Source organism: Moschus berezovskii, chromosome 2 (assembly GCF_049115385.1).
Source record: "Moschus berezovskii isolate FMDL1 chromosome 2, NW_MosBer_1.0, whole genome shotgun sequence".
Taxonomy (NCBI): domain Eukaryota; kingdom Metazoa; phylum Chordata; class Mammalia; order Artiodactyla; family Moschidae; genus Moschus; species Moschus berezovskii.
This window is the reverse complement of record NC_142461.1, coordinates 16,350,890-16,377,285: the sequence shown is the minus strand read 5'-3', so window position 1 is coordinate 16,377,285 and position 26,396 is coordinate 16,350,890. Positions and strand designations below refer to the sequence as shown.

Below are 26,396 nucleotides of genomic sequence, written 5' to 3'. Positions count from 1 at the left end.
AGCTTCATGAACTTACCAGCTGAAGTAACTTGGGTTTGAATTTCTTCTCTGAGGCTTGTGCTGTAAAGTATAAATACGGTTCAGTTCAGTTCAGTCACTCAGCCATGTCTGACTCTTTGCGACCCCATGGACTGCAGCACACCAGGCCTCCCTGTCCATCACCAACTCCCGGAGTTTACCCAAACTCATGTCCATTGAGTTGGTCATGCCATCTAACCATCTCATCCTCTGTCATCCCCTTCTCCTTCCACCTTCAATCTTTCCCAGCATCAGGGTCTTTTCAAATGAGTCTGCTCTTTGCATCAGGTGGCCAAAGTATTGGCGTTTCAGCTTCAACATCAGCCCTTCCAATGAACATTCAGGACTGATCTCCTTTAGGATGGTCTGGTTGGACCTCCTTGCTGTCCAAGGGACTCTCAAGAGTCTTCTCCAACACCACAGTTCAAAAGCATCAATTCTTCGGTGCTCAGCTTTCATTATAGTCCCAACTCGCACATCCACACATGACCACTGGGAAAACCATAGCCTTGACTAGATGGACCTTTGTTGGCAAAATAATGTCTCTGCTTTTTCATATGCTGTCTAGGTTGGTCATAACTTTCCTTCCAAGGAGTAAGCGTCTTTTAATTTCATGGCTCCAGTCACCATCTGCAGTGATTTTGGAGACCCCCAGAATAAAGTCTGCCACTGTTTCCCCATCTGTTTGCCCTAAAGCAATGGGACTAGATGCCATGATCTTAGTTTTCTGAATGTTGAGCTTTAAGCCAACTTTTTCACTCTCCTCTTTCACTTTCATCAAGAGGCTCTTTAGTTCTTCACTTTCTGCCATAAGGGTGGTGTCATCTGCATATCTGAGGTTATTGATGTTCTTGGCATATAAATTATACTTCAAGCCAGGGTCCAGATATCTTTTCTCGAGTTTCAGAACTTCATGTTGAACTGCTTACTCAATATTATCACTTGACGGTCTCACTGGTGGCTTCTCAAATGGAACCTCCTCCGAAATACTGATTGAACTCCTGATTTTCACCTCCTCCTCTAGTCTTCCCTGTGCCAGTAATTCTTCCATCAACCTAGCTGCAAATATCAGAAAGCTGAAGTAATCCTTCATTTCTTATATGTAATAATCCTCATACTCTCATATTTAATTACCACCAAAGTCTATTAGTTCAGCCCCAAAATATGTCTTAAATTGATCCTTTTAGTTCCATCTCCAGTGCCGGCCTTGTAGCACTATCCTCTCATGTCTGGACTTGGCGGTAGCTCTTCACTGGCCTCCCTAAATCCACCCTCTTCCGTCCATCTGTTCCATCGCTCAGTCGTGTCCGACTCTTTGTGACCCTGTGGACTGTAGCCTACCAGGCTTCTCCGTCCATGGGATTCTCCAGGCAAGAATACTGGAGTGGGTTACCGTTTCCTTCTCCAGGGGATCTTCCCGACCCAGGGATCGAACCTGGGTCTCCCACATTGGAGGCAGACGCTTTAACCTCTGAGCCACCAGGGAAGCCCAAAAAGGTTGGCCCAATCTCAAGTGAGGCAGTCACTCTCTTGAACAAAATCCTTTGCCAGCTTCCTGTTGTATACATGTTTAAACTCAGGATCCTTCACTTCTGCAGGGCCCCATCTGACGTGACTCCTGTCTGCCTCGCATTTCCATTTCTTTCCACGCCTTTTCTTGCTCATGTGCTCCAGCCTATTGGCTTGACCATGCCTGGGACTTCACACCTCCGCCCCTTCCCAAGTACCATCCCCACCCAGGGTCTTTTGTCCCCTTCCTCACTCCTACGCACACCATCCTCATGTCTCATCTCAAATGTCACTTGCACACAGGGCCTTTCTGTGACTTCTTAATCTAAATCATGTGTTCTCTGTTCTTCCTCCTTGCGAGTGTTCTTTCATTCTTAGCATTTATCACAGTTTATAACTTCATATTTATGGAGTGTGTATTTATTGAATACCACTCCAATGTTAATCTGTGTGTTCCCTAAGAACTGGGATCATCTTTCTTTTATTCACACTGAATCCTCAATGCCCATTGCTCAATAAATACACCTCAAATAAGTGAATAAACAAATGGTCTTGTGATTAAACAATGCAATAGGTTCTCCCATTAAATTGACAGCTTTGCTATTTAATATGCCAAGATGTAGATTTGTTGGAAACTTATTAAGGTGACTCACTTTTCTAACCTGGAAGTGTGTTTCTTCACATTTATTGAACATATTTTTGGTGCTCACCTGTAAGGCTGCAGGCTTCAGTTTAACTTATAATATTAGAATGCATCTTTGTCTGAACAAGCCTTATTTCTGCCAGGATATCCATATGCAGCATGCAAGGCTTCCCTGTCCTTCACTATCTCCTGGAGCTTGCCCAAATTCATGTCTGCTTAGTCAGTGATGCCATCCAACCATCTTATCCTCTCTTGTCCCCTTCTCCTTCTGCCCTCAGTCTTTCCTAGCATCAGGGTCTTTTCCAGTGAATCAGTTCTTTGCATCAGGTGGCCAAAGTATTGGAGCTTCAGCTGCAGTATCAGTCCTTCCAATGAATATTCAGGGTTGATATCCTTTAGGATTGACTGGTTTGATCTCTTTGCTGTCCAAGGGACTCTCAAGAGTCTTCTCCAGCAATCCTTATGAACATAGACCCTGAAAGGTCATCTCTGAAAAATCATGATTGGCCACTTCCTCTTTTTTTTTTTTTACTACAACTGGCATAACCATTAGAACGGAAGAATTGCTTATAGTTGGAATGGAATCTGAAGCAATAGTCATTTTAAGATGGAGCCAATCAGTGACCATCACAGAAAGCTGCCTGCCCAGGATTTGGGGCTATCTTGGAAACCCCCTCACTACCTTTTCTTGATTGCCAGGTCTTGATATCAGACATCTAGGTAGAGTATACTTGTTCATGGTAATTCCAGCCTCCTAATCTTTCCTGAATTTATCTTTTTCTGCAGAACACATTGACGAGATATGTTACGGGATAGGTCAGCAATTTGTATAGGGTTTTTTTTTTCTCCCTGAGTGTCAATCTTCCCTGGTAGCTCAATCAGTAAAGAATCTGCCTGCAGTGCAGGAGACCCGGGTTCGATCCCTGGGTTGGGATACCCTGGAGGAGGAAATGGTAACCCACACCAGTATTCTTGCCTGGAAATCCCATGGACAGAGGAGCCTCGTGGGCTATAGTCCATGGGGTTGCAAAGAGTTGAATACAACTTAGCAACTAAACCACCAAGAGTATAAAAGAGGTTGTTCTGGAAACATCTGATACATTTAGAATCCTGAACTTGGTCTAAAATAAAAGATCAACTTAGATGATGTCCCTCTTTTATCGATAAACATGGTGATTGACAACGGGAAAGTTTTCATTTGTTTCTTTGCAGAAAACAGTAAGAATTCTGCTTTCAATGGGCACTAGGTAGGTAGATTTTAGCATAGATGGAAAAGCATACAGTTGATGGTTCTTAAGCCCCAGTAGGTCAGATCATGGCAGTGTTTCCAGAGTACGCCCAGAATAAAGTTGGCTTTCAGCTGAGCCTTTGCTAAGAGGCCAGTCCTGAAAAGGATTTATTTATTTATTTTGGCCATGATAATGTCTAAATGATAAGTATAAGTCTCTTTTAGCTAGCTGGAGTGGGTCACACATGAATTGGTTGTGACCCCTAACATCTAGAAACTCCAGGATAGTTGGATAAGAATATTTTGTGGGGGAAGTCTAATGTAACACATGAAAATATAAAATATTAAATCTTCAGAAGTGTGTAATTTGCTGCTTTTTTTTCATGAGTGGTTTTAATACTTCTGGTCCAGAGCCTAACTCCCTCTTTACTGGAGAGATGTGGTTTCAGTTTTTTGGGTGAATGTGCATTTTATAAGATTTTTAAGAAAGGAAATTAAACATTAAAAGACTTTAAGTACTTTACTCTTTATATAATGTCACTAAGAAAAGCCAGGAAAATCAGGGTTGGCTTTTTTATTTGTTTATTTAATAAATATAATCTATTTTCCACCATTTTGTTTGTTATGGCTGGTACCAAAGTACTTTTAAAAGTTAACATTTATTTTGATTTTGTTTTATTTCAGCAGATGTGCATATAAGTTAACATGTCACTCTTCTTCCTTGTGGGTGGGGACAGTGTATAGCATTTAGTTTTTTTGGCATTTTGACACAGGCGATTTAATTTAATTCAACGAATCACCACTTATATGATGCCTAATATATGAATAATGTTAAACAGATAAAATGTGGCCTGCTGAACGTGAGCATTAATACAAGTTGGTGATGTAATTGACCTTAGCCAAGTCACCTAACCACTGTGGGCCCGGGTTTCCTTTTCTGTAAAATGAGTGGTTTGGGGTAAATGGTATCCAAGAATCCTTGTGGCTCTTGAGTTTAAAAACCCCATGAGTCTGTATGCCTCATAGCTCTGCATCTACTTGATATCTCCTCTTCTTCTGTTCTCTTGTTTTAAATTAGGCAAAGAGGATCCTGGTGCACCAGTGATAAAAGATGAGAACACCTTCATGTCACAGGACTCCGGAGTGTTACCAGAGAAGTCGCTGCAGAGATCAGCAAAGGTCTTTGTCTGTTTCTTTCACTTGTCTGGCTGGTAGCTGCTTCCTCTGGCAGGCCTCGCATACAATTCAGTTAGGACTGTAGTTGCTCAGTTCATCAGAAAAGTCAATGGAAGCAAGGAATCATAAAAAGTGAATCTTTTAAATATATATATATATATATATAAACTTTAAATAAAACTTTAAACATATACCTATATATTCACTTGCCTGTATTTAGCTGAAGGGCCATGGCCCTTTCTTGGTGTATGGAGGTATTTATTGAGGTTCTGTGTTATCTTTCTGCATAAACTGCACTTGTAATGTGACATCTATAATTTCTGGTTTGGCTTATTTAAAGCAGAGTGAGAATTTCGGCACTGGTGAAGCAATATGAGTGTAGACTCCTAGATTTTTACAGTTTTTGGCTCCAGTTGCTTTTATTGTTGTCATGACCGTTTCTAATTCAAAAGTAAGTTTTAATAAAGTATTTTTTAGTTCCTCTAAAGCATTTAATTTAGTTATCATAGTAACAAAATGAATTTTTTTTTGCATAATTCAACTTTAGTTTTTAATGATATATGCTGGTGACATACTCAGATATGGGATCAGATCCAGCTGATCCTTGCTATGGGGGTAGCTCTTAGTGGAAGGAGTGGTACCAAGGGCAAATTGTGTGAGAGCACATGGTCTCCTCTCTGTCGGCATGTGTACCCTGGGAGTGCAGTGTTGACGCTCAGTCTAGCAAGTTGGTTAGGAGAGTGTCTCCTGCATACCGACATGGGAAATTTCTAATTTATCTTACATATATATTATTGCCCCCCGCCCCAGCCAAGTGCCCATTCAGTTACCTAGATCTTTATTTTAAGAAGCATTTTGAATACTAACCATATACTAGGCAACATGATAGGTGTGAAAGATTATAACGAATGGGAAGACCATGGGCTGGATCTGGCTCACAAATTTGTGCCTTTAAAAAAAAAAAAAAAGAAATGCTTTAGTTTTTTAATTTTTTGACCACACCATGCAGCTTGTAGGATGTTAGTTCCCCAACCCAGGATTGAACCTGGGTCCTCGGCAATGTAGTGGTAGTGGAGTCCTAACCGCTGGACCGCCAGGGAATTCACACAAATTTGTTTTTTGTTTGACCGATGCAATATTTAAAAATTTTGACTTAGTAGCTTTCATTTAAAACAAAAATGGAGTGGTTTCGAGTTAAAAAAAAAAAAATCAGGCTTCTGGCTTCTCTCGACAAAACAAAACATCCGGGAACACTGGGCCACATTCTTAAATGACTTTGACTTGGGTCAGAACTGAGTAGAGGCAACCTCTGTAGAGAGAATTTGTGTTCTGCAATTTGCTGCTGCCCCCCAATGGTGCTCTCTCTCTCTCTCTCTTTTTTTTTTTTGTGTATAGTTTCTTAGTTTGATCTAAAATTACCAGGCAAACAGCACTCATATGCAAAACTGACACTGTGGTAAAATCATTTAGTCACAGAGCATCACTGAGAAGTACTTCAGTAGGACTTAGAAAAACTCTTGGACCCAGCGAGGTGACCAGGTAACGTTCTGCCTTCTCCCAACTGTTGTCTAGTACTGTAGATAAACAACATTAACCATATATTGGTGTTTTCAGGTGGTTTACATCTTGGAGAAAAAGCACTCACGTGCAGCGACTGGCTTCCTCAAACTCTTGGCTGATAAGAACAGTGAACTGTTTAGGAAATACGCCCTGTTTTCTCCCTCGGACCACCGGGTGCCTAGAATATACGTGCCTCTCAAGGATTGTCCGCAGGATTTTATGACCCGGCCCAAAGACTATGCCAACACACTGTTCATCTGCCGCATCATGGACTGGAAGGAGGACAGCAACTTTGCCCTAGGGTAGGTGACCTTTGGCAAGAAAAACTACCGAAATCAGACACAAGCTGGTTTAGGTAACATTTAGATAAGTGTTTTTGTGTGTATTTTAATTATTATTTCTTCATTAAAGCGTAGGTCCTAGGCATATTTTGCTCCTGAGTGAGTGAGTGAAGTCGCTCAGTCGTGTCCGACTCTTTGCGACCCCATGGACTGTAGTCTACCAGGCTCCTCCGTCCATGGGATTTTCCAGGCAAGAATACTGGAGTGGGTTGCCATTTCCTTCTCCACAGTTTATTGATGTCTATACTATTACATATTTGGTTGTTTTGTCAAGAGTTATAGATCAATGAATAAAATCGTCATCTAAAAACTCTCTAGTTCTATAGAGTATATGCTTTGATAGTTTAAAATTCTCCAAATGGAGACATTAGACAATAATTATTATTTTAAATTATTAAATGAGTATTTAACCCCTTTAAATTACATTTTAAAACCTTAATAGAAATTAATAGAGATATTTATTTTAAAGTAATATTAAGGATTTATCCAATTTACAGAAAAGAAATACAATTAAGAGAAAAATGACAACTCCATTAGTGTAAAAGTCACTGACTACCATCTAGCACAGGAACAAATGGATTGCATTCAGCAGTTTCAAAGCACTAAAAAGATCTTAAAGTTTAGATGGAGAAACAGATGTGTATATTTCTTTATATTAAATTTAACTATGAATTTTATTCTCTGACAGATCAGACCCAGAAAGTTACTTTATCAACCTTTATGCATTTGAACAACTGCAACATATAGCAATCCTTTGTTTAGTAATCTTCTGTATAAATATAAAAATCTGAGATATGTGAAAATGTTTTTCAAATCATACTATTTCTTCACAGCTTTATAGATAATTATAATGTTCAAACTTTGAATATCCATTTTATTTGATATATCTGTACAGAAAGAATAAGATAAAAAACATTTAATAAAATTAAATATATATAATTTGCAAAATTGATGTCTGACACTTGCTGTGTGCTGTTTCAAAGAGTGCATAGGATATTTCTGCAGCAATCAAAAACATAATGTCTTTTTAAAAACTCAGATTTTAAATTTCCTCTAGTAATTATTCTAATCCCTGGAAATACTTTCAAGTTTTGATTTTTAGATGCAGTAGGCATTTTGTTCGGAGAAGGCAATGGCAAGCCACTCCAGTACTATTGCCTAGAAAATCCCATGGATGGAGGAGCCTGGTAGGCTGCAGTCCGTGGGGTTGCTAAGGGTCGGACACGACTGAGCGACTTCACTTTCACTTTTCACTTTCCACTTTCACACATTGGAGAAGGAAATGGCAACCCACTCCAGTGTTCTTGCCTGGAGAATCCCAGGGACGGGGGAGCCTGGTGGGCTTCCGTCTATGGGGTCACACAGAGTCGGACACGACTGAAGTGACTTAGCAGCAGCAGCAGCAGCAGGCATTTTGTTACATATATGTATATTTTATCCTTAAACTTTTACATTTTCAAACCATTTGAACATTATGATCAGATTCATCACGATGATTTTCACTTAGAATCTGTAGAAGTCCTCTGTGCATCTTTAATGTTGAGATTCCCAGTGCACCATTGTGGAAAACCAGATAAATTACCACTATGCTTTAGTGGGATTTCTTGGTATCATAACCATATAGGAAAGTAGCTGTTATTACAAGGATGGCTCCAAGGAAAAAGACACTGGTTGGTACAAAATCTTGTAGCCAAAAATAATATATCAGTGTTGATAATATTATGGACAAAGAGGTTGCAAATCTTTTCAAAATGTTATCCACATACTTAGTAACAGCAGCTATTACAAGGCCTCCCAGTGCCTGAAGAACAACTATCCAGGTCAGTTAGTTATATCCCTAAAAAAGACATTCTTTGACACCAGTTCTCCATCATAAACATATACACCCATTAATCCAAATATACTCCCAAAGAAACCATGGTGAATGTTTCTTATCCACACTGATTGTTTGGTTTCTTTTAAGATTTTCTCAAAGTAAACCCCAGCAAAGCCACTTGAAAAACATGCTGTGAGAACTGCCACGAGGCCTACAATTTGTGAGCCAGCTGAAAGTTCCTTAGAATTAAGCTCTTGAGAATCTGAGGGCCACTGTACAAAAGCAACTCCTGTCATCAAAATTACTAGGGAGAGCCACTGGTACACACCTAATTTTTTACTAAGCATTGACACAGAAAATAGTGCAGTCGTAAGAATTTTCAACTGATATGTGACCTGATAAATCAGTAGCTGCATTGAGATTTGACAGTGCCACATAGAGTAAATTATTCTGAAGAGTACATATCCCTGATGGAATAGCAAATTTAAGCATTTCCATAGGTTTATTAAGAATTTCATCATGTAGTATTCGATTCGGTGCTCTTAGACTACATTTGCTATCTTTGTAGACTAATAAAATGCAGGCCATTATCTTCAAAAGTTCAGCAGCAACTCCAGCTGTAGATGATCGATAACGAGGCCCCTCTTCTTTTAATGTCCTTCCGCGTAGCTAGCTCGGCAGGCTGCGCGTACTGGGGGCGGCGGCTCAGCTTGGCCCAGTGCCCCGGGCTGCGGCGTCTGCCGGGTCCCCCGCGACCCTTGAAGCGCAGCGCTACTCGCTACCGCCGCCGTTGCTGCTGCTGGCCCGGTTGCTCCTAGTTGCTCAGAAATGGCCCTTAGCTACCACCTCAACTGATCACCTATAGGTTCCTTGAATTGCCAGGCATTCACCCTTTTTGTTTGTTTCTGTTTTTTTTGGCGTAAAACATAAGTACATTCTAAGCCTCGACTTACTTCCTGTTATGTGACGAATCCTGTTTGTACTTGTGAATTTGCAAACAATTCATTGCATTCAACAGTCACACCCCTCCTTTCAGACACTAGTGTTAAAATATGTGAAATTGGAGGCATATTCATGGGACCTCAGTTTCCCAGGCTTAAAAACTAAGAATGTCAAGATATGTTTGAATGATGTGCTATTTTGGTATTGATCCTTCAGAGGTTTCCTGGAGGAGGAAATGGCAGCCTACTCCAGTATTCTTGCCTGGAGAATCCCGTGGATCCAGGGGCCTGGGGGCTACAGTCCATGGGGTTGCAAAAAGTCAGACATGACTGAGCGACTACCACTTCAGAGGTTTCACTTAATAGCATTAAATGTTAAGTCTTCCTGCCAAAAGCAGAGGAAGGGTGCCATGTTTTTAGGGAAGCTTTCAGAAACCAGTCTCACTTAAGTATAGATTCTGTAGCCACAGAGCATCATCACTAGCCACTTAATTGTCATCTGAAGAAGCTCCTGGACCCAGCTGTTTGAGCAAATGCTGCACCTGTTTCCTTAAAATTGATATTCATTTTGAAAGAGAAGCAGTATTAAGTTTTAGCTATATCTGTAGCCCTTTATTATGGGTGGCATCTAGTTTATGCTTCACAGGAAATGAAAATGAAGGCATAAAAGCTAGAAGAGTTTGCTCTGATGCTACTCTCAGTCTGATTTGGTGCCTTGCTATTGGTCAGCCAACTTGGTTCTGATTGTCAACACAATGGATGGTCGCCAAGTGCTGCCTTGATGAAGTTTATTCTTTGGTTAGCCTTTTATGGTTAGTGAAGTAAAGCAGGTCAAATCTGTGTGTCCTAATAATGCAATTTAAAATATACCAGCCTGGGACATCCCTGGTGGTCCGGTGGCTAAGACCCCATACTCCCAATGCAGGGGGCCCGGGTTCGCTCCCTGATTAGGGAGCTAGATCCCACTTGCTACAACTAAAAGTTGGCATGCCGCAGCTAAAATTTCCACATACAGCAACTAAGACCTCCTGGCGCAGCCAAATTAATTAAATAAAAAAATATATACTATTCAGGGTCACTTTCTCAGTGATTTGAAGATCAATGCTATTGATATGTTCTCAGAGACACCTGGGAGCACTTGCACTTTCTTTTCTGTTCTCTGTGATTGCAGTGTCATCATTTTGAAGCCTAACTCATTATCCAAATGTGACGTCAACCTCTTGAGCCCTAAATAGCCCTTCTCAGCAACTTGCCAGTTTCTCACCATCCACTCAAAAGGCTCAATAATGGCTGTGCCACCTGGCCCTGGTGGTTGTGCCCGCCACACTCTGCTTGGCAGTGAAAAGGGAACATTTCACATCAAGGCAGGAAATCCAGCCTTGTCTTTATCTGCCTTTCTGTCATATCCCATTGTGTATACTTGATTGGGCTACTTCCTTAGTTTTTGAGCTGTAAGGGTGTAGTCAGGGTATAGTCAGGAAATCTTCACAGACTGAGTTTCTTATTGTTCAAATGGCCCTTCAAGTGCCTCTTTTTTCTTTTTGATGAAGCCTTACTTCATCAAAAACTCTTTTCTTGTGGGTAAAGTACAACAGTAATCAAAAAAGGAGTTGAGTCTTTGAAGCAGCAAGGACATTTGCTGGATCCAGAAAAATAATATTTTAAAATAATAACCATATGTTAATTGTCTTTTACATACAAAAAATTGAAGATTCTCCTACTTAGATGAAAAGGTGTGCTTTTTCTCTACCTTCTTATTATAAAGACATTAAAAATTGTCTTTTATGGAAGTAAGCCTGTTAAAAAGTCTTTGTGGAAAAGAGAAAATTTATCTTCGGAAGTAAAGTGTGGCAAGTTTCCACGATGAAGTTCTCAGCTGACGTCTGTCTCATGGGGGGTGTGGGCTGCAGCTGTTGCATGTTGGTGGTCGCCTTGCTGTTTTGTTCTGGCTATCAGTTACTGATCTTCAGGAGCTGAGGTCACTGTTTCTCAACCAGAACGTTCTGTGCTGTGACTGCCTGGGTTTCCTTTCTCATCCTTGCTAGGTTTTGACCAGAAGTGTGGAGGTAGTGCTTGCTACAGGTGTGAATGTGTGTGGCTTGCTTCCATAGAAATCAAGCCTCAAAACCAAGTTTAACCAAAATGCCTTCCTTTTGAATTTGTTCTCTGCCCCAAAACTCTATCCTTGAGGATTATTGAACCTCTTCCTATACAGTTGCCATGGATCATCCAAGTCCAAAGCCATTTACTTCATCTATAGTTAAATTCAGTTCACAAGACAGGTGTTAATCTTATGTGTAAGTCACTGCTATATTATGTGAGAAATACAAAGGTAAACAGCCCTGGTTTCTTTAAAGAAATTATAGCCTAATGCAGAAGGACTTTACATAAATGTCATAGGATCAGTTATTTCTAGGAAATAGACTTCTACATGTACTAACTGAAGTGAAAGTGGCGATTGGTGTAAGAAATTGGTGGTTTGCCTAAAGCCCAGGGCAGTAAGTATAGCATGTCTCATGGGGAACTCAGAACTAACAAGGTGGCAAAGGAAACACAGCTTCTGTCTCAACCACCCTGACCAGTCCAGCCACCACAAGGCATCTTTTCTCTACCCCCTTCTGCACATGAGCTGTATTATTCTGCTCTTTTCCATGCAATAGCCATTTACCTTCTCAATAGCATACATGGCCCCCAAATGGTACTGCCAGTCCTCTGCAGGTCACACACTGAAGTCTAGAGCACAGAATTTCTAGAGTAGAAAATCTTTATTGGTCTATTGAGACAGTTATTTGCCCAACAATTTTAAACAGAGGTGGGGGTCGAAGGTCCCACGATCCACTACCTGATTATCAGGGACCGTGGAACTCAACTGTCTCATGTGGAATGTGAACAAAGCAGATGGATTGAATGGCCTGTCTTTTTAGCTCTATGTATAATACAAGGCAGAATGCTCTATGTTCTTCCTTAGGAATAAAATACTTTTCTGAAAGTGTAGAGAAAAGTGGATGAAGGCGGAAATTTAGAGTTGTTTCTTGGAGAGTGGAAACCTCTTTGCTAAAGAATCACTCTGACTGGGAGTCCAGAGTAGGTGGGAAGGGCCGTGGCTGGAAGCAGGCCAGATGTCACACTGAGATGAGATGTGAGAACCTGAAGTGAAGGAGCTGTAGAGAGGGAATCAGAAGGAATGAAAAGGGTCAGGGGAGAGGAAGAAGCAAATTTTCTCAGACATGGTGACCAACTAGAAATGAGGCATGAAGGAGAAGGACAGAATCCTGAATGAACTCTGAGGCTTCTGATTGGGTGACTGGGTAGATAATGACGATGGCATTTAATCACGGTTCACCAGGAGCATCTTCATCTCTTGCTGCTCCCTTCACTTGGGCCTCTTTGCTTGCCATTTCATTGCTGACTCTGTTCATAGCTCCAAACTGCTGCACACAGCACGTCCTTTCCCAGAAGTGGCTTTCTCCTCTCTGTAGTGTTTAGTGAAATACTCAGCTTTTAAACTTAAGTCAGTTATCTGCTCAGAGAGTGTTCCCTGACTGAGTCTTCTGTCATGGTACTCCCGTCATTTCTAATATTATCTCTCTTATAGCTCTTGTCTGTGTTACAGTTGCTTGTGTAAGTTACTTACTTAGCCATGAGCTTCTTTAGGACAAGGGTACTCAGTGAATGTTTACTGGCTGATCAGATAGGTAGATGAAAATGATTTGGTGACCCCAGGATCTTTAGCCACGTTGACTAGCAAGATGTTGTACCATAAATCAAACTAGAAAATACGAGTGATTTAGAACAGAAGGTGATGAGAACCAAGGTTCTGTGGCTTCAAAATTAACACTTATGCAGAGTACATCATGAGGAACGCTGGGCTGGAAGAAGCACAAGCTGGAATCAAGATTGCAGGGAGAAATATCAATAACCTCAGATATGCAGATGACACTACCCTTATGGCAGAAAGTGAAGAGGAACTCAAAAGCCTCTTGATGAAAGTGAAAGAGGAGAGTGAAAAGGTTGGCTTGAAGCTCAACATTCAGAAAACGAAGATCATGGCATCTGGTCTCATCACTTCATGGGAAATAGATGGAAAAACAGTGGAAACAGTGTCAGACTTTATTTTTTTGGGCTCCAAAATCACTGCAGATGCTGATTGCAGCCATGAAATTAAAAGACGCTTACTCCTTGGAAGGAAAGTTGTGACCAACCTTGATAGTATATTAAAAAGCAGAGACATTACTTTGCCAACCAAGGTCCGTCTAGTCAAGGCTATGGTTTTTCCAGTGGTCATGTATGGATGTGAGAATTGGACTGTGAAGAAAGCTGATCGCTGAAGAATTGATGCTTTTGAACTGTGGTGCTGAAGAAGACTCTTGAGAGTCCCTTGGACTGCAAGGAGATTCAACCAGTCCATTCTAAAGGAGATCAGTCCTGGGTGTTCATTGGAAGGACTGATGCTAAAGCTGAAACTGCAATACTTTGGCCACCTCATGCAATGAGTTGACTCACTGGAAAAGACTCTGATGCTAGGAAAGGCTGGGGGCGGGAGGAGAAGGGGACGACTGAGAATGAGATGGCTGGATGGCATCACTGACTCTGTGGACATGAGTTTGAGTGAACTCCGGGAGTTGGTGATGGACAGGGAGGCCTGGCATGTTGTGATTCATGGGATCGCGGAGAGTCGGACATGACTGAGCGACTGAACTGAACTGAACTGAACAACATCCAGTCAGTATATAAATTCAGGGGGAGAACCCCAGATTTGGAACTTTTAACAAAAAGGTTAAGTAGAATGTGCACAGTAATAGAATATGTGATTTCAGTGGCTTTGGAAGGGGCCTTCAGGAGGCCCTCAATCTTGGTGCCTCCGTCAGCGTAAGCACTGCTCCTCTGGCACTCCCAGTAGCACCAAAGTGCCAGTTAAGAAAAAAGAAACAAAGTGAAGTTGCTCAGTCGTGTCCCACTCTTTGCGACCTCATGGACTGCAGCCTGCCAGGCTCCTCCGTCCATGGGATTTTCCAGGCAAGAATACTGGAGTGGGTTGCCATTTCCTTCTCCAGGGGATCTTCCAGACCCAGGAATTGAACCCGGGTCTCCCACACTGCAGGCAGACTCTTTACCATCTGCATCATCAGGGAAGCCCATTTAAGGGGAGCCCAAGGAGTAATACAGTACTAGAGACTTTTGGTTGTTAAAAGGTTATTTTTAATTTTGTTCTTGGAATTGTCATGAGAGATTTCGGTTGAGCCCTATTCACCTGTGTGTATGTACGTATATCATATACCACACTTTCATGAATCTTAATCCTGTAATGCTATCAAAAGCCTAAAGGTATTCTGTTCTTAAGGAACTCTTACTGGCTTTTAGGCATCACTGCTTTTTGCTATGCATCACAACATACTTAGTACTTTTTATATTTAGTACTAGAACTCTTGTCCAAGATACTTAAAAAGCCACATTTGCTTCCTTGCTGGAATGATTTGTAATTATATAATCAGACTTACAGTTTTAAGAGCTTCCCAACTCTCATGAAGGGATAACTAGAAAGTTTGGGATGGACATGTACACACTGCTATACTGAAAATGGATGACCAACGAGGACCTCCTGTATAGCACATGGAACTCTGCTCAGTGTCATGTGACAGCCTGGATGGGAGGGGAGTTTGGGGGAGGATGGATACTTGTATATATGTGTGTATGGCTGAGTCCCTTCACTGTCACCCAAAACTATCATCACGTTGTTTGTTAATTGGCTACACCCCAATACAAAATAAAAAGTTTAATTAAAAAAAAAGAGCTTCCCAACTCTCTTAAATCATTTTTTTCCTTTAGAAACTCTTACAGTGGAATTCAAGCCTGTATTTTCTCAGATCTTTGTGAAATCTGCTCTCCTAAAGTCTAGAATTTACAGTCCAAGCCTTTCTTCCCAGGATGTCATGAACATGGAGATCACTTTGTGAGATCACTTTGTGAGATCACTTTGTGAGATCACTATCACTACCAAGATCACTTTCTCCTAGATCGGTCATAATTTCTTCTTCTGGAATATTTAAATATAAATCTTGAAGAAAATGGAAAAGTTTTACAGCAGCTACTGTGAAAAACATAATAGTGTTTCTTGGCAACATTGAAGACTGACTAAAGATCTATGGCATGAATTGACCTAGGGTAAACTGACTTATTTTATTTTATTAATACTATAAACTAGCAAAGTTTGGTAGCTTTGAGTGCTGAGAAAGAGGAAAATGAATAGGTCAGTGCATGTGTTGCATGGTTGAAAAATTTGGTGTTGAACATGGGATTGTCCAGGCTTAATGTCATAGTACTACACATTTTAAGAGAGGGAATGGACAACAGCTAGCTTTGGAGAGAGGGACTGGGTGAGGTGAAAGGAGGGGAAGGGGAGTTCTGATTGACAACGCGTGTGGTGGGGAGGGAAGTGGTTGATGGGGAAGGGGCTCTGTCCTGGTATCTTCTTCAACTCTTGCCTTTGTACCCATAAGATTTCAGTAATCAGACCATCAGATACAGTTGTTGACTGACAGAAGCAAATACTTTTACTCTTTTATTCAGGTTTGATAGATGCCAAATGTCTTATGAGGTAGATGCGAATTTAGGAGGTGGACATTACATTAACGTGTGTTTAAGAAGATGAAACAGTAACTAGGTTGGTAGAAAAAAACAGGACACATTGGTTTGTTTCATGGAAGCATAGCCTATAAGATTGGTAAATTGAAAAATAGCTCCATTCAGTCCTTCCCCCTGTGCAGAGTATTTCACCTTTTCAAGAGGATGTTCGTTGTCTGAAGACTTTCCTGAGGAAAAGGCTGTGTTACGTAATCCTGAAAACTTGTGTTACCAAACTCAGACTTTGTAAGACCTTTTCAGGAGGAGTGACTCTATCTTGGCTGGTGGACGTGAAGCAAATTAGGCTGAGGAGGGGACTCTTTCTGTGTGACTCTTGGGCTCTACCTCGTGGCTTCTAAGGATCCACCTTGGCAAAAGCTGTTTAAGCAACACTGAGAGAGCATCTTTGTCCAAACAGAGCAAAAGTAAAGGGAGTGGAAGAGAGTAGTCCTGATGGCAGGCTTTGCTTCCGAATCGATCCCTCCTTGCACCACATGCAATCATTAACATTTCTTCCACGGTTGTCAGCTTCATCCACAATCTTCTTGAAAATATTGAAGTATTACAGAACCTCAGCTACCATCAGCCTTCTCTTCTACCCCTTAAATGCTCTCAGCCTCCTCTTTGCTCCCTTCACATTGACGTTAAACTCTTTACTGTCAGTCTTCTGGGCCTTCCCTAAAATCAAATGTTGACCCTTGCTTCTCTTCTGCATTTTGTCATCACTGATCCGCCCAAACTTTTTCTAAAATCCCCAATTCCTTACTTACTGATTTTTGCTGCATCATAATACTGAGCCTGAAACTGCAATACTTTGGCCACCTCATGCGATGAGTTGACTCACTGGAAAAGACTCTGATGCTGGGAAAGGTTGGGGGCGGGAGGAGACAGGGACGACGGAGAATGAGATGGCTGGATGGCATCACCGACTCTGTGGACATGAGTTTGAGTGTACCCCGGGAGTTGGTGATGGACAGGGAGGCTTGGCGTGCTGTGGTTCATGGGGTCGCGGAGAGTCGGACACGACTGAGCGACTGAACTGAAGTGAATACTGAGCCAGAAAAGGGGAAATGATGTGTTCTTTTCTCTTGATTTTAGAAAATAATACCTAAAATAATACAGCTCAAGTATTTGCCACACTCTGTTTTCACTGTGTCTTGTTACTGAAGTTCTGAGCCCTAGATGTGGCCATATTTATTGTTTTCCACTTGCAGGTTCTCAGGGGTCGGATACCATTGTATCTGTTTGCATGGAGTTCCCAACATGGGCCAGTGTGCATGAAAGTGTGACGGTGATAATGATAGTGACAATCCCTGCAGGAGGATAGGACTGCCTTTCTGTATGAAGCCGAGTTCTAAGGCTAAAACTTGATGAGCAGTTGTGGTGGAAAAAGAGGATGAATGGCTTGCAATGCCAGTGTTGACTATTACCTTTCCAATTTTCTTTAAGGTACAGGGGCCAATTTGTAGGACTTTCTTGTCTTAATTTCTTCTACCTGTCTGGTCTTTTCCCTCGGTAAGGTTTTAATGGCACATTACCCAGAACAGTGAACCCTGAAAATGCTTATTTGTATAGAATGTTTACATGTACACATAGCTCCCAACTGTAAGGAGCTAGAAATGTTTCCACTCTGTCCTGATTAATTTTATAGTAGGACCCAGTTGTCATATCATGGATTGTGAATGGGAACAGTATTTGTGGAAGAACTCTGGTGAATGAGAAAAATTGAGGTAGTGCTCAATTAAATTACTCTAACTAGGAAAGCTTTCTCACATCTATTTGTTATTGCAGTAGCAAAATTTTTAGAAAATTTTAATTTTTTCTAGTACATATATTCTATATACTTAATATTATTTAAAATATATGCTATAGAAAGTGAAAATTTTCCAGAATTTCATCCCCTGAAATAATCACTCTTAAGGGTTTGGTATATATTTGTCTAAAATATTATTTTTAAAATGTTTATTAACATCAATTGCAAAATATGTTTCATAGTTAAAAGAATACTTGTAACATTTATGTGATTTTTGAGTTCTGGTATTTAAACCAACCCTTGAACTCACCACCCAGATTAAGGAATCTGTCACTATAGTGTTGAAGCTCCTTGTGTATTTCTCTCTATCCTAACTCCTAATGTTTTCCCAAGAGGTAACCATTGTCTCAGACATATGCTTTTCCTTATAATTTGCTCATATTTATATCCCTAAAAGTGTTAGTTTTGCTTGTTTCTGAACCTTATAAAAAATACAAGGCTATACATATTCTTCTGTGACTTGCCTTTTTTTCTTTTAACGTTATGTTTCCAAGATGCATTCATATATTTCATTCATTTTAAGTCATAATATTTCTATTTGCGGAAATATAATTTATTTATCTAGCAGTAAAGAGTAGGACTTAGCAACTGAACAAATGACAACAAATTACTAATGAGATTGAGCATCTTTTCATATATTTATAGTCATTATGTTTCCTCTCTTAGAGAATATTTTTGTGTCTTTACTCATATTTTTCCACAGTTAATTTTTTGTTTAGATAATTTAGATTTGCAGAAATTGCAAAAATGGTACAGAGAGTTCCTATATATTCTTTACCTAGCTTTTTTTTATGTGAACATCTTATCATAGAATATTTGTCAAAACTAAGAAATTAACCCTGGTATGATACTATTAAATAAAGTATAGAATTTATTCAGATCTTATCAGTTTTTCTACTACCCCCCTTTTTCTGTTTGAGAATCTGGTCAAGGATTCTACTTTGCAGTTGTCATGTCACTGTAGTTTTTCCAGTTTGTGACCTTTTCTCAGCCTTGTCTTCCATTTTGACGATTTTGAAGAGTACTGGTCAGGAGTTTTGTAGAATGTTTCTCAGTTTATGTTTGTCTAATGTTTTCTCATGGTTGGATGGAGCGTAAGCATTATTGAGAAGGATACCACAAAATGAAGTGCAGCATATCAGTGGGTCCATGATATCAGTGTGTATCCTGGTGATGTTAACCTTGATCAGCTTGACTAAGAAGCTACCTGCCAGGGTTCCTAACTTTATTATTTTCCCTTATAAATATACTATTTAATATACTTGGGGTGATATTTTTGAGACTTTGTAATTCTCTTTTCTTAAAATTTTACCCACTCATGTTAGCATTCTTTTTAAATGTGCCTGTTTGTCATTTGATTTTCTGGAGTTAAAAAAAAAAAACCTAGAAAGTAACCTTTTAGCAGTTAATAATAGGGAAATTACCTTTTCCTTGGTTTATGAATTGTCTGTTCATGTTGTTAATGTTGACTTCTTAAAAGCAGGTACTTAAATTGCATTTTTTAGCTTTTTGGTGCTCATGTATAAAGTTATAATTAATTTTTTAAAGTTATAATTAACTTTTGTTTGTTAATCCTTTATCCAGCCTCATTGCTAAATCCCCTTATTAATTTTAATACTTTGGATATAGTTTCCTTTGGATTTTTTCTGTAGGTAATCATATCATTGGTAAACAGATTTGTTTCTTTCATTCAAATCCCTAAAATATTTCTTTTTCAAGTCTTCTTGAACTGGGAATTCATAATTAAAGAGGTGATATTTTCCACATCAGTAAGTAATGTCAGGTCAATTTTGAGTGAAAGAAATAGTAGCAGGCATTTTTTTTCCTGTTCTTGATTCTTTGATATGTTAATATTAGTAACTTTGCTAATGTGGCAGCTGGTTATTAAAGGACTCAGGTGTTTACTTAGGTCCACTTCTTTGGGTTTTATTTGTTTGTATTTTACCATCTTCAGTTTTCTTCTTTTCCTTTGGAGTTTCAAGTAGGAATAGAATATATTTTTTCCAGGCTCAAGAGCATTAATTTGTTTATTTATTCTTTCAGCCATCTTTTACTGGGCTCTTAGGATGAACAAAGTCTCAGTGTAAGATACAGAAACAAAGAAATGTGTATTCCCTCTAGGTTGATTCTCCTCATCTATTAATAAACAAGAGATGTACCTAAAGCATTGTTACACAGCTGGAAAGAGGCATGTCCCAGTTCTGAGGAGACAGATCTGCTCTGGGGGAGGAATGGCTCCATGGCCTTGCTGCTGTATTCTGTGAAGGTGGATGAGGTTGTTTTGTTCTGTGGGCCTAGTTCAACATGGAAGTCATAAAGGAAGTGCCTTTAAGATAGAGATACATTGCTTAAGGAAGGAGCTGTATAGTCCTTTTATGCTTTAGAACCAGCAGTACCGTGTCAGTATGTCATGAATTTGTTGTTTAGTTGCTCAGTCGTGTCCAACTCTTTGTGACCCCATGAACCACAGCACACCAGGCCTCCCTGTCCATCACCAACTCCCGGAATTCACTCAAACTCATGTCCATTGAGTCGGGGGTGCCATCCAACCATCTCATCCTCTGTCGTCCCCTTTTCCTCCCGCCTTCAATCTTTCCCAGCATCAGGGTCTTTTCAAAGGAGTCAGTTCTTTGTATCAGGTGGCCAAAGTATTGGAGGTTCAGGTTCAGCATCAGTCCTTCCAATGAATATTCAGAGTTGATTTCCTTTAGGATTGATGGGTTTGATCTCTTTTTAGTCCAAGGGACTCACAAGAATCTTCTCCAGACCCCACAGTTCAAAAGCAGCGCTCAACTTTCTTTATAGTCCAGCTCTCACATCCATACATGACTACTGGAAAAAGTCATAGCTTTGGGTGTGTGAACGTTTGTTGGCAAAGTAATGTCTCTGCTTTTCGATATGCTATCTAGGTTGGTCATAACTTTCCTACCAAGGAGTAAGCGTCTTTTAATTTCATGGTTGCAGTCACCATCTGCAGTGATTTTGGAGCCCAAGAAAATAAAGATCTCTCACTGTTTCCATTGTTGCCCCATCTATTTGCCATGAAGTGATGGAACCGGATACCATAATCTTTGTTTTTTGAATGTTGAGTTTTAAATCAACTTTTTGACTTTGCTCTTTCACTTCCATCAAGAGGCTCTTTAGTTCCTCTTCACTTTCTGCCATAAGGGTGATGTCATCTGCATATCTGAGGTTATTGATACTTCTCCTGGCAATCTTGATTACAGCTTGTGCTTCCTCCAGCCCGGCATTTCACATGATGTACTATGCATAGAAGTTAAATAAGCAGGGTAACAATATACAGCCTTGATTTGCATCTTTCCCAATTTGGAACCAGTCAGTTGTTCCATGTCTGGTATTAACTGTTGCTTCTTGACCTGCATACAGGTTTCTCAGGAGGAGGTAAGGTGGTCTGGTATTCCCATCTCTTTCAGAATTTTCCACTGTTTGTTGTGATCCACATAGTCAAAGGCTTTAGCATAGTCAATAAAGCAGAAGTACATGTTTTTCTGGAATTCTCTTGCTTTTTCGATGATCCAACAGATGTTGGCAAATTGATCTCTCCTTTTCTAAATACAGCTTGAACACCTGCAACTTCTCGGTTCACGTGCTGTTGAAGCCCAGCATAGAGAATTTTGAGCATTACTTTGCTAACATGTGAAATGAGTGCAATTGTGAGGTAGTTTGAACATTCTTTGGCATTGCCCTTTTCTGGGATTGGAAAGAAAACCGACCTTTTCCAGTCCTGTGACCACTGCTGAGTTTTCTAAATTTGCTGACATAGTAAGTGTAGCACTTTAACAGCATCATCTGTTAGGATTAGAAATAGCTTAGTTGGAATTCCATCACCTCCACTAGCTTTGTTCATAGTGATGCTTCCTAAGGCCCACTTGACGTTGCATTCCAGGATGTCTGATTCTGGGTGTGTGATCACACCATCGTGGTTATTTGGGTCATTAGGATCTTTTCTGTACAGTTCTTCTGTGTATTCTTGCCACTTCTTAATATCTTCTGCTTCTGTTAGGTCCATACTGTTTCTGTCCTTTATTGTGCCCATCTGTGTATGAAATGTTTCCTTGGTGGCTCTAATTTTCTTGAAGAGATCTCTAGTCTTTCCCATTCTATTATTTTCCTCTGTTTCTTTCCATGTTTGCTTTGGAGGACTTTATTTCTCCGTACTAGTCTTTGGAACTCTGGATTCATATGGGTATATCTTTCCTTTTCTTCCTTGCCTTTTACTTTTCTTCTTTTCTTAGCCCTTTATAAGGGCTCAGGCAGCCATTTTGCCTTTTTGCATTTCTTTTTCTTGGGAATGGTTTGATCACCCCCTCCTGTAGAGTGTCACAAACCTCCATCCATAGTTCTTCAGACACTCTATCAGATCTAATCCCTTGAATCTGTTTGTCACTTCCACTGTATAATTGTAAGGGATTTGATTTAGGTCATACTTGAGTTGCCTAGTGGTTTTCTCTACTTGCTCCAATTTAAGTCTGTATTTTGCACTAAGGCGTTCATGATCTGAGCCACAGTCAGCTCCTGGTCTTGTTTTTGCTGACTGTATAGAGCTTCTCCCTCTTTGGCTGCAAAAAATATAATCAATCTGATTTCGATGTTGACCATCTGGTGATGTCCGTTTGTAGAGTCATCTCTGTGTTGTTGGAAGAGGGTGTTTGCTATAACCAGTGAGTTCTCTTGGCAAAACTCTATTAGCCTTTGCCCTGCTTCATTCCATGCTCCAAGGCCAAATTTGCCTGTTACTCCAGGTATCTCTTTACTTGAACAACAACAATAAAGTTGGTTTTTAAGAGAATGGGCCAGACATTTTGATGTAACATTGAGTCATATTGTCCTAAAGCAGCTGTTTCCATCTTTGCAGACAGTGAATGAAAGACAGAAATTACTTAGAAAGTTGTAATATTTGAGCTCTAACAGATGAAAGTTACTTTCAGTATTCATATAAAATAAAATTTACAACCGAAATAAAAATATAAAACAGATCCTTCTGTAAGAGGAAAATATACAATGTATAAATCGATTCTCTACTAGATTCTGCTTTTGTTTAGATCCTAAGAGATTATGGATTTTAGAGTGACAGCAGAATTTATAAGTAGGCAGCATATGATTCTTTCTGGGGCATCTAAGTTCTGAATGCATGAGCTTTTAATGCTGACCTGTTAGATTTTTATCTCCTGCAAGCTGTTTAGTCTATGCTGCTATCACATACATCTCAAGTGAATATCCATAATAAATTATTTAAATATGACACTTGAGAAATGTTTTCTGGAACTGAATAAAAATAAATATTAATTACTACTAATAGAAACTTGGAGTCATTGATCACAGTTGGAGGCCCTCGTCTTTATGAGCCATGTTCCAATTTCAATGAACAATTCAAGATTCTTTGGACTTAGAATAGAGCCTGGTGGAAAAACATTGCCAGAACACAAAGCAACAATAAAATTAAATGAGATGAAAGACCAAGTGTTTTTTTCTTTAAATGTCAGCAAAGGGCCGATGATTGCAGTGACTTGTTCTGACAAATACTCGGTCCCTCATCACCTGCTTACTTTTGTCCTTTCCTTTCACCTTCTCACCCCAGTGGAAGTGGATCCAGCACTCAGCACTAGTCTTTTTTTATTTTATTACATTACATTTATTAATATGATGCAGTAACATATTATACATTGTTATTTTTTAAAACTTAATTTGACAACCACGAGTCTCATTATTTGTATTAAACAGCTTCTTACCAAGAGTGGCACAACGTATAATACCTTCTAGTATTTTTTATGCAACTCTGCTTTGTTTTCGCAGTGGTTTCTTTAGCAGATTTTCACCCAGTTCATGGTCATAGTCAAAATTGTGCTTATATACTTATCTATAAAGATGGAGCATAGGAAAATACTCTGAAAGCAGAATAAGTACAAAGCAGGAGACTATGTTGAAATACATAGAAATAACATATGTGTGCATGATACAGATGGAAAAGTCAGTGAAGATGACTTGGCAAACATTTACAAAATGTTTGTTTTCATCCAAACATAAGGCATGATGCAAAAATGTTAGCACTAGTCTTCTGTTGGGAGATTTCTCCATCTCTTGGTGGACTGTTTTCACTTAGTAGTCATTCGGAAAGGGTTTGTGAGAATTATATTCCCTGAGTTCTTGTGTGGTAAAAAAAAAACAAAACAAACCCCAAACTTCATCTTTAAAGTCCACAAACTTCAGTGATCATTTTCTGTATTAGTTTTTCCTGAGACATGGTATACCATGTCTATAAAATTCTTTGATTTCAGGGAAATGGTCTTAATGATATTTTTGAAAATGCTTTCTGTTTCATATATGTAGTTCCTTCCTTCAGGGATATAAGTCATGCCAAAGTTTGTTCTCCTCCATCTGCCTTTCATATCTGTTTTCCCTATAATCTTTTCACACTCTTTGTACAATACTTTCTAATTTCATTTTTCCCCACGTCTTTCACACTTTTCTCTGAGTCTTATTTTTTTCAAATAGTGTCAGTTCTTCATTAATTTTATTTTTCCCTCTACTTATTTCCTATATCCTAGACATAGTTAGAAAACTAGAAATCACACTAGTTTTTATTTCCTTTTGTGAAATTTATTTCTTATGCACTTGGATCTTTGCTTTGAGCTGTTCTTTCGTGGTGATATTTTCATAAAATTTTTGAGTTCTTGCTAGCATCTTTGGTCGAGTTAGTAATTTATGGGTCTGCATGCATGTAAACTATGTTTTATTCTTCTCCCATTTTTCTTGCCTGTTTCTTCCTTTTTACATGAAGTATTTTTTTAATAGAACACCTGGAATGGCTACTCTTCCTGCCTCCCACCCCATCTTTAAATAATGAGTTCTTAGATTTTAGTGTTGTATTTTAAAAGTTGGATATTACAAAATGCCTTCTGTTCAGGCATTTAAGCCCTCCATTACAAGCGTAAGATAATTAATTTTGACCACTGCAACCTCACCAAGTAGGAATAGGATGGCCACTGTGTTTTAAGGTGACCTCACAGAAACTGTTACTGAGACTCTTACCACATATCAGAATGTGTTTCTTTTCATATTCTTTAATAAATGCTGTATAATCTGCTTTGTTGTTTATGCTTCTCCCAGAAACTGTATATGCTGTTGGATTATATGTATGGTTAATTATTTTACATGGTTTTTATTGCTATGGGGAGAGTCATGTGAAATTGTGCTTTCTAGGTAAAACATGGTCAAATATATCAGTAATTTCATGCATCTCAATATATGATTATCTAATGTACATCATTACTTGCTACCCTTGAATCCTTATTTCTGAATAATCTCTCAGCTGACTTGAATTGCAAATAGCTTTTTTAGAAAATATTTGTTTACTTACTTTTTGCTGTGTCTGGTCTTAGTTGAGGCAGAAATTCTTGACTACAAAACACTGAATGAGATAACATAATAAGCTTGAACAGTATTTGATAAATCTATGGATTATGATGCTTATATAAGCAGGGTGGGTAGAACAAATGAAGACAGTCAAGCCAAACCTAGAATTAGTGTTTCTTTTAGTGGAGAAAGATTACTGCCCTCTCCATCAGAGAAGAGCTCAGTGAACTTCATCTGCCTTCACCAGGTTGGTGGGTCCTCCTGCCATGGTTCTGTATTGGAAGCTCAGAGTTCGTTGCTGCTGCTGGAAAACTGGCATCCTCTAAGTGTGGTGGCCTGGTTGTCATTGGTGAGAGGAAGCTCATGTGTGGAGCTCTTTTCCTGCTACCAGGTACTTTGTTCTGATGCCGGTTGAGCACACACTGCAGTGCCTGGGGAAGGGGGTTGACTGACATTTTCAAGGTAGATTATCTTGCCCCCATGTGAGAGTCTTATGCTGAGTGTTCTCATGGAACACAAATAGCCATCCTCTAGGCCCATTTCTCCATGTCTGTCCCTCAGATATCTTTGTCACCAGTCCTCCAATCTTTCTTCTTTCAGGTCCCTATCCATCTGGCTAAACTTGTAGCCACTGCCCATCAGGCCATCTTTCCTGAGCCAAAGTAGACCATGGATGTATTGCTTCAAGTTCTACCTGCAGGGAGGAAGTTTCTGCTCCACTGTCTTTTCAGAGACCATCCCTTAGAATGGATATACTACCAGAGTCCACTTATGATTCGTGACAATGAAAGGTCAGTTGGAACTAGGCATCCAAGGTACTCAGACCTTTCTGCATCTTCCCGTATCTTGTATTTCCTAATCTTGTATTTCATATATATATATGAAATATGTATATATCATATAATATATATATAGATAAATATATATGGTTTGGTTCTCTTGAGGCTTACTCTTTCTGATAAGTATTCCTACTTTTCTTGTAAGAGACTTAGTGAGACTCTGAATTTAATGCTGTAGTGATTTATCACCCTTTGATTTTTGTTTATTTGCCGTCTTAGCCCGGAAGCTGCAATAGACTCAGAAAACTTTTTTGATATACATAAGAAGTCACTGAGTTTCCATCTTAGCCTGAAATCAAGACTTTAGAGGTTGAGCACATAATTCTTTTGTTTCCATCCTCTTTTCAGGTTCTGCACGTCTCTCACTGTTTCTGTGAACTTTTGGTATCTTTCCAAAAAATTTCTTTTCAAACCAGAGTTAGTTTCTCATGCTTACACCAAGAACCAGACAAACATGTTTGTATTAGGAAGTGGGTGTAGAGAACAGAACCTTAGGAACCTATGAGGATAATTAATT

At 39.5% G+C, this 26,396-nt stretch overlaps 1 protein-coding gene and 1 pseudogene across 3 annotated transcripts in view; one reads left to right on the top strand and one right to left on the bottom strand.

The window, feature by feature from the left end:
- Positions 1–26,396, top strand: part of DIS3L2 (DIS3 like 3'-5' exoribonuclease 2) — a 368,569-nt gene that overhangs the window by 139,984 nt on the left and 202,189 nt on the right. For all 3 annotated transcript variants that reach the window (XM_055397563.2, XM_055397562.2, XM_088844794.1), the window contains exons 7-8: positions 4,477–4,577; positions 6,189–6,436. In XM_055397563.2, coding sequence (XP_055253538.2) covers positions 4,477–4,577; positions 6,189–6,436 — 349 coding nt within the window. The remainder of the gene's footprint in view (positions 1–4,476; positions 4,578–6,188; positions 6,437–26,396) is intronic.
- On the bottom strand, positions 8,060–11,918 carry LOC148778492 (UDP-N-acetylglucosamine transporter pseudogene; annotated as a pseudogene).